General features: G+C 39.5%; 1 protein-coding gene across 1 annotated transcript in view; it reads right to left on the bottom strand.

The window, feature by feature from the left end:
* The window catches only part of alk (ALK receptor tyrosine kinase), a 459,469-nt gene that overhangs the window by 45,030 nt on the left and 400,758 nt on the right, over window positions 1–13,681 (bottom strand). Inside the window, exon 11 of the mRNA XM_042500800.2 lies at window positions 10,076–10,195. Coding sequence (XP_042356734.2) covers window positions 10,076–10,195 — 120 coding nt within the window. The remainder of the gene's footprint in view (window positions 1–10,075; window positions 10,196–13,681) is intronic.

Genomic DNA, 13,681 nt, shown 5'->3' on the forward strand with positions numbered 1-13,681 from the left:
GATGCAGCATGTGAGCTGGCATCACGAGCTCCGGTCAGTCCCACCTATGCACGTAACTCCATAACGACAACTACACCGCCAAACCACACCGCCAAGATTGTGAATGTTCAGACATGTATCTATTGCATAGTTTGTTTTGCATTTATACCCTACCTCAGAAATAAAAAGGGATACTTTAGTTTGATATAGAAAAGAAGAGAAAATGCAGTATTTTGTATATTTTTTGTTTAGATGTTTAGTATTTGTTTAGTATCATGAATCATATTGAATCATGAGTTGAGTGAATCGTTACACCTCTATTCTTTCCCCAAATGAAAAACAACTCGGAATATCAGAACTTTAAAGACTGCACTAGGGTCTTGTTCAGACCCACAGCCTCCCTGCATGAAAAAATGCAGTACTCTCTTTTATTTAAATGGAGTCTGTCAACACAGCATGGGTACCATACAAGTGTCAACTGCCGGGGCTCAAAAATGAAGCGCCAAGTGCCAAAAACTGCAGTTCCTTGAATGGCCACTTGAAGCTGGCTTCATAAGCGAGTCAGTTGCCATAAACCTCCTTATTAAAATGAACAAATTGACACCAGAAATAAACATGTTCACAACCTGGTACAAAAAACAGGCGTGGACTCTATAACAAAATTTCCCCCCTTACCTTACTTATCAATTTAAATTTCATTAAGGCTTAAAGTTACGCACAATTAAGGGTGTGGTCAGCTAGCATTACCTTGCATCACCTCAGCTAATTCAAGCCATTCAACCGGACTTCCTCTACAGCTGCAAGGGTCCTGACAAAAACTAGGAAATATGACCACATTACTTCAGTTCTAATATCCTTGCACTGGCTAACTGTCACTCAGAGAATTGATTTCAAAATCTCGCTGCTCGTCTATAAATCACTCTGTGGCTCAGCACCCAAATGTATCTCTGACATGCCGGTAACGTATGAACCTTCTAGGACATCAGGGGCTGGCCTACTGACTGTCCCAAGAGTTAGAGCAAAACATGGTGAAGCAGCTTTTTGTTATGATGCAGCACAACCCTGGAATAACCTCCCAGATGATGTCGGATAAGCCCTGACTCTGACCACCTTAAGTCAAAGCTAAACCCCCCCATTATCCATTATTTTTATACAGCCTATGGTTAGCATCATAGGGTGTATAAAAATAATGGACAATGCCACTTAGCCCCGCTGTAAAAAAAATGAAAACAAAATATCCTGGCTGCTGCTACCTTTGGAGCCAGAGTTTGTGCAGTAATGATCCTAAGTTCCTGCCCATACATTCATTCGACCAATTTCGAACAGCGCCGTTGACTGTAAGCTCACAGAATGGCACACACAATTCTATGCATCAAATAACTAATTAAAACCAAACTAATCGCAAAAATCAACACTAAAACCTTCCTTATGTTGCTAACAGCAACCTAAAATGAAATAATCATCTTTGGGAAAATATTATTCCAGGTGTAACTTTGAATTTTTGTTTTTTTCATTCACTGACATGGAGGGGGCGGGATTAGTGAACTATATTGCAACCATCCACCAAGGTGCGATCAAGATGCTTTGGCTTCACTTTAGAGGAGCACTCATGTCATCCATCTTTAAATACATATTATGGTGCAGACGCATTGGGGCACATGAAAAACAATGCAGGGCCACATAGCAAACACAGATAAAATGGGCTGGCCTTTGGTGCAGTGCAACATGATGTCATTCAGCAAGGTGCTGCACTGGCAAATCAGGTACATGCAGGGCCACATTCCTGGTGGAAAACTTTGTATATGACTGTCATGTTTCTGCTATTTACCTTGCAAGTGTTGTGACAAAAGATGAAAATTGCAACTAAAATAACTTTCCAGAGTTTACAGAGTTAATTCCTGTCTTTAATCATTATAAGCTGCTGTACAGTGTTTTGGTGTATGATAAATTGACAACTTTGGAGATTTGTTGCTCACACTGGACTTCCGGGGTCGAATTTCATTATCTCACTGGTGCCTGAGGCAACATGCCCCCATCAGCCAAGCCCCCTGCATTTTTTAAACACAGGGCAGATTTTGATCTAAATGCCTGCTAAGACTTATTTTCCTACAGGTATGCCAGAGAAAAATCTTTGGGGTTTGCATTAAACCCCAAAACAAAACAATTTGTTAGTTTAGTATTATCTACATAATTTATATCCACATGAAAAATGTTTGTCACAGATCAAATAGGGCGAAATAATCCTGCCACTCAAGGAGAACACTAAAAGACAATTATTATTATCAGACTATGATTTAGCCTTAATTTGACATAATGTTTGGGTAGTTCATGTCAGTTTTTAACAATCACAGTCAAACACTCTCACTCAACATCTTCTGCTTGTTTCTAATCCTAGTGTCAAGTGCAATACTCTTCATACATTTAATTATTTCTTTTAACATTGTATCACGTCATCTGGCATGTATTACTAAACAAAATTCAATTTCTAAACATACGGTAAGTTAAAAAACAACAATGCAAAGACTTTTCATTCTTTGCTGCTTTCCTCTTATCATGTATCCTTCTTATCCAGTGACAGTTGTCCTCCTCGGGCCGACCATTAGAAAGATGGATCAAGGCTGGCACGCCATGAATGGATCTGAATGCTAAGTACAAAGCTTATGAGGCACCCGAGTCCAATTAATTACCAAAGCCTGTTTTGTGTGGCACTGCTCGTTATCATTCTCATATCTGTCTTTGTGACTAATGTCCCCCCCCTCCAAAACCCAAAGTAACAACAACTAGCTAACTGAGTGCCACAGGCCAGTGTTTATGAACAAGTAAAAAACGGAGCAACAGACTCACATCTCCGCTCTGCAACTAATAAGCGGGCGCGTTATGGCCAATACTCCTTTTCTGCATGGAGTGTTTAGGGAGCAACATCTGCTGTCAGTAACTTTCAAGAGCCAATCAGAGTGCTTCAATCACCATCCCTGCTGTCTATGATTTGCTGCCAGTTTTTATCTGCTCCCTAGAACTCGTGTTTTTGGTGTTGTCTCCTGTTGCACGAACAGAAGTTGATCACCTTGATATGAAAATGTTTTTTTTTTTTTCAAAGAGGCTAATCAGTAAGCGATATGTGGGGGGGCACACCATCCCCTTTTATAACTAAATAACCAAAATGCATCCCCCTTGTTAACCTGCCATCCCTCTCAGTGTCACTAATAGCATGACCATGATCCAGATGCCATCCTATCAGGATCCAGACATATAACTGATAAATTATTGACATTATTAAGTTTTGATAGTCTTTCAATTTTAACCTGCACAGCATTTCTAGCCTTTACGGCACTGGTTTAGCCACCCAGGAAACACAGACCCACTGCATGCATTGCCAATCACATCTGTCCATTCCGATATTCATTGCAACTTGAGTCAGTGACAAGAAGAGACGAGAGGAAAAAAGTTGGAGGAAAGAAGCGAGGAATAGGCAAGTCTGAGAAGTAGTTTCACACGTCACCCATTGGTTTGTGGAATCCAGTTTTGGAGTTTGGTATTACGGCCAGCACGATTTTTGGAGCTAAAATTGACAAAATTTGGACATAAGGGTGGAGCTGTTTGGAGGTGAGAGGTGGATCTGACTGAGAGCCTAGGAAAACATCTCGCAGACAGCCGTTAATTATGTGTAACTGTAAGCCTTAATAGAAATTTAAACAGGTGAGATCTAAAAAAAAATACAGCCTGTACTACTGTCATGTAGGGGAAAAATAGCTATAGACATCAAAACCATTTTTTACCAGGCTGTAAACATGCTTATTTCAGCTGTAAAATTGGGCATTTTAATATGAAGGTCTGTGGGGATTGACTCACTTTGGAGCTGGCCTCAAGTGGCCATTTCAAAAAACTGCAGTTTTTGGCAATTCTGCATAGGCTTAATTTCTCCTGATGGTTGTCTCAAAAAACAGAAAAGTGGCCAGCAAAAGCAGAGCTTTTAATCAAGAATGGAAATAATCACACATCTTCGTTCTTTCCATGGGCACTTCAAAACCAGAATGTCTCATATGAGTAGGCGATATGACACCATCCCCCTTGATAGAAAAACTACCAAAATGTGTGATCCATGTTAATATGCCCCCCCTCTCCATCCCCTTGTATCACAGAGAGTGCAGGGACAAAGGGGTTGTTCAGTTGAATATGTTAGTCTGCCACACTCATTGATCCTTTATCTGAGCAAATTTTAACCGAAGTTCAAATCTGACACTCTGGCCCAGCTAAGACTCTGAAATATAAGTAGCCTAAAGCCCGATTTATGGTAGGGCGCTCATCACTTATGATGAGTGTCGCTGACAGAAATTAAACAGTGACGCCCTGTTTTTTTGTTTTTTTTTTTAATCTAATGCTTTAATAGAAGCTTCTAATTTGTCTCAATAAACAGAGATTTACCCATTCATTTGTATAGTAAAGTGTAATCTGCTCAGAAAGCTGTTCAAATCAAACAAATATGTGTTTTTAGCTTATTAATCATATCGACACTGATTGATCTGCCACTCCCAGTTTGTCTGTGAGCAGCAGTTTCCCCTCACTCAAAATGCTAGGCTGAGAAATAAAGTCTATGAATCAATAAATAAATACTAACACTGTTGATTTTTTCCCTAGGAGCTAACGTAAACTTTTCTGGTTCAGTAAATGTCTGCTGTCAGTAAGCCTGGTGACAAAATATGACGTCCCTGACATAACAAAATTCTCTGGATGCTCAGCATGAAAGGAAAGTTTTGAGCGACACTTTTTACTGTTGAAAATACGTCATTTCTGTGGAGCAACACTCATCAAAAGTGTCGAGCACTCTACCATAAATCAGGCTTTACTGTGCTGTGCATTGCTATATCCATGGTGCTGTCCGTGGTACTGAAGTACTACACAGATCTGTAATTTGAGTCTCACCCATTCTGTCCCTCTTGGATCTATAATCAAGGTGTCTACAGGTATCAAGACATTTGATTTAATGCTTTTTAAGACCTTTTTAAGATATTTAAGACTGATTTTTGGACAAATCCCTTTCTTATTCAGTCATTACAGGTAAGAAGTATATATGTGGTCACCTACAAAGGTAGGTTTTATTTAGGAATATGGATTTTAGAGTGAATTATATATATCTACATTTTGGCAACAGGTAAATTCAATTATAAAGTAAAAAGACAGAATTAGGTCCAGTGGTGGATTTAAAGAATGAATGTGCATTATTAGTTAACTAGCTGATAAAGCTACGCTACCAATATACACCAAAAATACCAGTCTGATGACTAGTGTTATAATTATGAACAGTATTATTTTATTAATGTATACATAACTAATCAGATGCTGGCATAATTTGCAGTGAAATATCATGTCCTATTCAAATGTTTCTTTATAAAAAACAAACACAAAATTAATGTTAACAATAAATGTGCAACGCTCATAATGCATGATAAAAAGTGTTTTGGCTACTGAAAAATGTGTTTAACAATTTCAAATGGCTCTTATAATATCCTGTTTTTGTTAAGTTTTAAATGTTTCTAGTGAGTCAAGTAGTCTAAGTTTAACTTCCTTTTAAACATCAGGGAAATCAGGTATTTGAAAAATCCCTTGTTTAAGGATTTGTAACATCACAAATGTGGACTTTCACACAGAGGAGCTTGACTTATTTTACCAAAAACAAAATTAAAAGATAAATGAATGGCTAATATTGTACATCCTATTTTACTTTTGCTGAAAGGTGTCCATATGATGATGTTTTGTTGCATCGTGACAAAGTACTGTGGATAGTTCTTTTGTCTTAAAAGAACCTGAAAACACTAATCTTCATCAATCACACACCCACACCCACACCCACACCCACACACCCACACACACACACACACACTGTACATAAACACACACAGTGAATGGCCAGAAAAAAATAAGCCTGGAGCTCATTTTGAGGTTAGCGATGCGTTCCTTTCCCATCAGGAGAGGTAATCACAAAAAGAAAGGGAAGCAAGCTCATCTAGGTTGCCTTTTTCACTTCCCCCCAAAGCAAATGATGAGTCAGCAGTGAGAGGCTGGTGCCACACAGTAGGGCAGTGGTGAGAAATGAAAGCGTCTGCTGCCAGAATAGTAAGGGAATCAATGGAGATGAGAGGAAAGAACAAGAAGAAAGAGACAAATGAAGGTGAAATCAGGGTGAAGGGGGGAAAGAAAGAGCAAAGGAAGAAGTGGAACAACAGACTGAGATCAGAGGTAGCGCTGACAGAAAGACGGTGGTAGGTGGTTGGTGGTAGGGCAGTAATGTGAACTAACAGACAGTTAATAACAGCTTTTAAATGGGGAAGATGGGGAGGGGACAAAATGGAGAAACAAAAAGGTACAAACTGCGCTACAGGCCCAGATGAGGGGGCAGAGTGAAGGGAAAGATGAAGGGGAGAGTGAGAGGAGACGAGAGACGTTGATGTTTGGTGGGGTTAATCATCGAGCGTGTCGGGGGAAGAAGAGAGCCTTGTTGGAGTGACAGGTCTGCTGAGCCAAAACCCTCATCAGGCTTGCCGTCCTGCCCTGCAGACGTCAAAGCATCAGCTCCAGAAGGGGAGAAGTGAGACGCCCGGCGAATGTTAACCGCCCGTGGCTGTCTTTGAAATGGCCATTGTGTAACTGCAAGTTCAACTTCTTTCCCCCCGAGTTAATATCTATGATAATCACAAGGGCGAGAGCGGTGTGATCTCACAGTCCCATCTCTCTCTCAGTCTGCAAGCTTTATTGTAACCACACTGAGTCTTACCTGTGTAAGCACATTAAAATAGCCCTTTTGCTGCTGTCCTTGCAGCCAAACCCAGGTAGCAAACTCCCCGACTGCATATGATATACCTTTTATATCAAACTGTATATGAAAAGCTTCCTCAAATGCCACATTCTCTGCTCAGCACAAAGGATTTTCTTGATAAACTAAGTATCCTTTGTTTGCTGACTCCTGTGGCTCCAGTTCAATGCATAATCCTGTAACATTATCAAATAATGTAAGCTGGCCAAACATCAACATCTGATGTTTACTGTCCCCGTTTGAACTCGGAAAGACAAACAGAGCGTTCTATGTTCAAGACTAAAGCGTGACCCACATCATAGGCATTTAATCACACAACTCACTGCACAAACATATTAAGGCCCTGACACAAAGTTAACTGGTGCATGTTAGTCTGCATTATTGCTGTGGTTGACCATTACCCCTACTTTCTGTATGCACTGTTGGCTCTGGTTGGTTATTAGTGTCTGATGAAATGTTACATCAGCAATGCAGGCAGTGAGAGAGAGAGCCATCTGTTTGGCTGTCAAGACTTCAAAGAGTACTCCTATAGCAAGCACTTTTATCATTTTATGTGTAGGGCTGACTTTTGGCCATTTAGTTGGATATGTCAAAATGATATTTTGACTGGTTAAAATGTCAGTTCAAGATACCTGAGATATGACATGTTACAAATTTCACATGTAGAAATTATATTTTGACTTCTCAAAACTTATTTACCGATATCTTTGATTTAATTATAGATATCAGTAATTCCTTATTCACTGGTAAACATGACAATTACAGATATCCATGGCTGAATTTGCTCATGTTGAGAGAAGATTGTGACTAGTGGAACTATAATTACCCATTTCAGATATCAACAATTGCATTTCTGACATGTCCGGCATACCAACAAACCATTTTGGCATCATATTATTAAAGTACCACAAAGCCATACGTTGACTTTTACACTAGCATATTTATTTCAGATATGCACATTCGTCATTGATGATATCTACAGTGACATTTTAATAAGTGGAAATTCCTTTTTTATTATCTAAAACACAATTCTGACTAGTTATAACAGAAATTGTAGATACCTAAAATACAACTGTTTCAATTACAAATACAAATTTCTGTTTTAGGGCGTCTGTGGCTCAAGCAGTCGTTTACCAGTCAGAGAGTTGGTGTTGTTTGACCCTGACCCTTGACCCTGCCGTCTACATGTCAACAACATGTCAACAACATGTCCTTGGGCAAGATATTGAACCCCAAATTGCTCCAGTTGACAATGTTATATACAGCTCCTTAACATTTTGACTGGTGAAAACCAGTTATAAAAACCATAAACAACATTGCAACTTGTAAAAATGACATTGCAGATTAGAACAAACCAATCTATAATTTCATTTGAATAGAAGTAAGTGGTAAAGGAGGATTTTTTTTTATAATTAAGTTAACAATAATTACAATGAACATTCCCACAAGTGAGAAATTAACTGTGGTATATCTTATTTGAATTGCTACTAATCATAAGTCCATTATTGATATGTTGGCTTGGATTTCTAACTAGTCAGAAAGCCATTGTTAATAACCACAACTGATTTTACTGCTACTGGTTAAATGTTTAAAAGGACTTGCCATAGTACTCCACCGATTTAACCTTAGCATTGCCAGGCTAACATCAACAGATGTAAAAAATCAAAATCAATGCAGCACAAGCAGAAATTTTATTTTATTTATTCCACAAATTATTTAAGCCTTGTCAAACCTGGCAACTATTTTACCCACAATGCAACCCAATTGTTGACAAAGAGTTATGTCAGTGGCAGCCAATGTAGCATGGAGCCTTAAGCAGAGTTAGGAGGAGGCTACTGAGTTTCTTTTTTTTTATTTTCAAATTTGTAGGCTTCAGACCCAACTGACGCTGACTCAAGTGACATCACTTGAGGACACTTATCAGACTACATGCATTTTGGAGCTGCTGAAGGCTTTACATAATTGTGGAAGTACTTCCTAAGACCTGTAAATGGAATTTGATGTGTAAAATTGGTAGCTACCCTTTAATCATTCAGTAATTTCTCCCAGTTAGTACAATTGCTTTTCATTAAGACCACATGCCAACACCAGCGCAAAGCTGTAAACTAGTGTAAAACATAACAGTTTTACCAGTTAGACCTCTTTTAAATTGTCCTCTGAGCATATAATAAGACAAAAACAAACTAATGCTGGCATAAAAATGGTCCTCTGGTTTGTTTTGTGCATCGTAGCATCTTGTTCTTTGGATAACCAAATACAGACAACTGAGTAATTACTTTTCCTCGTGTAGGCTCAGGAGCTATTATATTGGCTCTGTGTGCGTTCAAGGACAACATGACAATGCAAAGCAGTGGGTTTTCCAGGCCCTACGGTGTGTGAGTGTGATTCCTCTAACCAGTTTCAAATGGAAGGCGAGCCTCGGCACCCTACAAAATTGATTTGCTGGGCTTTGACAGCGTATGAATGTCATAAAAGCTTTTTATGCCGCCTGGGAGAGAAAACAAGATATAGATGAATGCAATTACAATCCTAGAGTGTGGGAACACTGTCCAGACCAATCATCTGTTTGCACTGGAAAACAAGTCCTCAAAGTCACTGAAACTGAGGCAAAGTTCATATTCATTCAACTTCTAAATGAGTGCTATGTCAACACATGCTTAGTGGCAATTTACTTCTGTGAAAAAGGAGATCCATTTAAAGAAACGTATGCCTCAAAAAAGATTTACTGGACAGTGCTACCCTAAAATGGTAGTGGCTGATATCTCAAAGTCCAGTGTACCCCCACACTTCAAAGCAACTGGCTGAAGAAATGTGTTTCAGAGCAGGTTTGATATGAAAGTAACTCTAACTTATGACTATAAATATAGAAATGAATCGCTGCTTGTCTTTACCCTTTTTGAAGCAGGGAAGTGAGAGAGTGCAAGGTGGAAAATGTCAAGTCTTTGTAAGTGGCTCCATTGACATTCTCAGGAGACAAATTGGAGGATTTTAGACTTCAAAACTGCCCGTCCTGCTCCATTTAATGCCAAAGGAGATCTCTGCAGCACTTGCTCAGATGTGGATGTGGCGCAAACCAGCAGGGGGCACACTTACTTTGTTGCAACCCACATATGGTGCCATGCTCAGTATGTGTAGAGTAACTGTGAATCATTAATGCATGGAAGCATGTGTGTGTGTGTGTGTGTGTGTGTGTGAGCAAAAAAGAGTGCAGGAAAGACAAAAACAGACAGAAGCGTCTGAGCATCACTAACTTTTTCAGTATAAGCAGGTATTCAAGTTCACACTTACAGTAATCAGTGGTGGGGAAGTTCATCAAAGGGCTTCCAATGGACGGGGGTGTAGTCCTGTTGATTGGTGTAAACGGCAGCCTGGTTGAACTGGTGACCACTGGTGGAAACTCACCGTTGGCTGAAAAAAGAAATACAATGCATTTACTGAAAATACACTGCTTTATTCCTTTCATATGCAGCAATGAAATCCTGTTGCTGTTACACTGAAGAACAGTGAAAGCACAGTAGCTGCAGACCGCTCACTGGCACAGAAAATGTGGAACCACCAGCAGGGGTCATTCTTTCATTTGCACCACCAATGGCTATACAGAGTTAGTGAAATGCAGAACATCCAGCTCCTCTCCATCTCTCCCCCGTTTCTAACCGGTCCTACAGCTGATGGGTAAGCACATTCAGTCAGGGGGTTTTGTTGTAATCAATCAAGCCTCCGGCCTCACCGCTTTCCCTGGACTGAGATCATAAGCTCACTGATACCTTGATCTCTTTCCCCCTCAAATCTCACCTGAAATTAAGTCTTCCAGGCAAATAATGGCTGATTGAATACTACCGTTTGAGATAGAGAAACAGTTTTTCTCTAAAGTTGTTGATGTTGGGGAGACTAAGTGTAACTTTTATAATGTTGGATGTAGGGCTGGGTAATAATGACTTTTAAATATTATTGCAGATTTCGCAGGCTGTATCGCCATATACAATTTACAGTATATCTTAGTATTTTTAAATATCTAAACTATTGTAGACTGCTACAGTAGAACATTTTTAAATGAACTACAGTTTCAATAAAGTTAGTTAGTCTGCTGTCATATAATATATTCAAATAAAGTACTGTTAAAATCAAGTCAATAAAGTACTGTTATTATAAAGTTAAATAAGGTACTGATATACAGTTATAACAAAATGAAGTACTGTTAGAGTAAAGTTAAATACAGTACCGAAGTACTGTTATAACAAAGCTACAGTACTGTTGCAACAAAGTTACAATACTGTTATAATAAAGCTAAATAAAGTATTGTATAATTAAGTTAAATAAAGTAGTATAGTATAGTATAAGTACTGTTATTAAATATATCAAAGCAAAAACTACTGGTGCTACTTTTTCAAAGCACCCAGCTCTTCTCAGACAGGAAGTGTTTATGTTGTTGCTGTGAACTCAAAGCTTTTGGTCAACAGTAGTTGTAAGCACTTAGCTGAAAGTTAAACTGTTATGGCTTTGCCTTTAAACATGAGGATTTATTCACTGTGAGCTGAAAACAAACTAACAGCTCTCCAGTTCATATATTAATAGCATTCGGAAGTCGCACTGGTGATCCATGATGGTTAAATGTGATCGCTGAAAATGATGTGACATGTTATACTTTTCGCAATATTGCCATTTAATATATCCCATTTGTAACAAGCAGCAATACATTGAGTATATTAGACATAACGCCCATCGCTAGTTGGATGCTGACGTGGAAAAAGTCAACTGTTCAATCTATTTTTTAGAAAACAGAAGCAGGAATTCCCTGTTTCTTGGGTGAACCACTGAAGAAATTGCAGAGAATGTACAATTCCTTGTAACTATGTGTGTAAAAGGGGCACCCAGTAGCTCACTTGGTAGAGCTGGCGCCTCTCTATGTCCTTGCCGTAGTGGCCGCGGGTTCAAATCCATCCTTTGCTTCATGTCATCCCCTCTCTCCACCCTTTCACTCCAAAAACTGTTCTGTCCAATAAAGCTATAAAGCCCAAAAATAATCTATAATGAAAAACTATACAACTATGAGCACTTTTGTTTTTTCTGCTCTGCAAAGATTTCACTCAGAATCCAAATATGTTAAACAAAGCTGCTATGAAATGTTTCTGCAACTCTAACTTTGTTTGCAAAGAAAGGCCATGTTTTGCTCAAGAGTTCTTGCCAGCGTCTTGCGTTTTTGATGTAATGTTCTGAGGAAAAAGCCCTCTGTAGCTCTGCTGCCAGATGACCCTTGTTGTTTGCTATGAGAGCAGAAGATGTGAGATTATTTCAGAGAAGTCAGATAAGGTTCACTGTGGTTTACTGAGCTGATACTGCTGCCAACATGTGATACTATGACACTAAACAAGGGCAGGAGCTCAGATCTTGACCAGCTGCTATTCTGCAAGTCCTGCCTGATTTATAACTTTATAACAAAGCTGGATAAAGTATTTGCCGCCAAAAGGGGCCACACAGGAGAGCTGCCTTTAGAACAATAGAAATCACTAGATATGCATTACAATGTTTCGGTCTATCCACACCAATGAGGGTCTCCTTTTAAAATCTTTTCATTAAACACTTTCAATGTGCTCAGTGTCGATACTTGAGGCATGCAAACAATGCACTTTAAATGAGATGTGTGTATGACCCTCATATTAAACATTATATCTGTTCTGCATATGGAATAGACTGTTGAGGGGAACATGGTTTCAGGGCCTATTTGCATTTCATACAGCAAAAGAAAAAAGCTTTCTAGTTGTACACAAGTCTTATAGAGCAGCAGAATAGCATGCGGTTTGTTTACACTGTGGCTGCCTGCTATTCTCCATAGGGTTGCCCTGGATGGCAAACAGCAGTAAAGGATGATTTAAGGGCTTCACAAGAGTGTTGTTTCTCACTTCCTTTGCTCTTCGAAGCCTCAAGTACTCATGGACTAAAAAGTTGCGGCTTCAGATAGCAGCAACGACTCACTGATGAGCAGGTGGTGCTTCCAAAACTTGGGAAAACAGTGAGCTGAATGTCAAGCAGAAATCCAAGTTTCCTAATTGTGATGAGCCAATGTGTTGCCCACACAGTCTTGTTTGCCACCTTGGTGAAAACAAATCATGCCCGCTCTTCCCCGTCATCATTCTGAAGGTGTCAAGGGACAGACACGAGACTTTTCATCTTTATCTCTGTAATCATTTTACCGCAAAAACATTCCCTCTTCTCCGTCCCGGTTCCCTTGTCACCTCAGGCTGAAGGCTCACCGTTTATGACAATATGGCAGGGGGCTCCCTCAACAGCTGAAAGGTTTAGAAAAGCAACTGTGTGGCACTGTTCCATTTGGTCAGAGAAAACCTGTTTTGACTTAGAGCAAACAAGTTGACATTAATATTATTTTGGCTTGAGCTGAAAATATACCTTTGGTCCACTGGGTGATATATATCATTAAAAGGCTGTCTTAATCAAACTTTCTAAGCTTGTGGTCTCTACTGCAACTTTCTCGGAGTAGAGAAATCTTGTAATCGTCCTCAAAAGCTTAAAAAAACCCTTCAGCACTGCTTACTTAAAATCTGCCAGCTAGAAAATCAATAGCTCATTCCCTAGCCCTGTAATCCTCAAATAAATATGATCGTCTAAGTCTCCATTGCTTGGGCGCTTTGATACAGATAGAGTTTATGTGCAGATTTGATGGATCACATACAGCACACGGATGACCGCAATGTGTTTGATTGCTTGGGCGGGCAGCCTGTCTCTTTAAGTGAGACCCTTCAGATGTGCTCACACAACAAGTTCAGCAACTTTTTTATGTCTTCAACAAAGTTGCTAATAAGGCTCACCCCATTGTTATTCTGAGCATGGGGAAACGCTTTACAGCAGGGCTATGGAACAGACAGAGCTGGAGCACACAGC

The sequence above is a fragment of the Plectropomus leopardus genome, chromosome 14 (genome assembly GCF_026936395.1).
Source record: "Plectropomus leopardus strain MGB_pleo_1.0 chromosome 14, ASM2693639v1, whole genome shotgun sequence".
NCBI lineage: Eukaryota > Metazoa > Chordata > Actinopteri > Perciformes > Serranidae > Plectropomus > Plectropomus leopardus.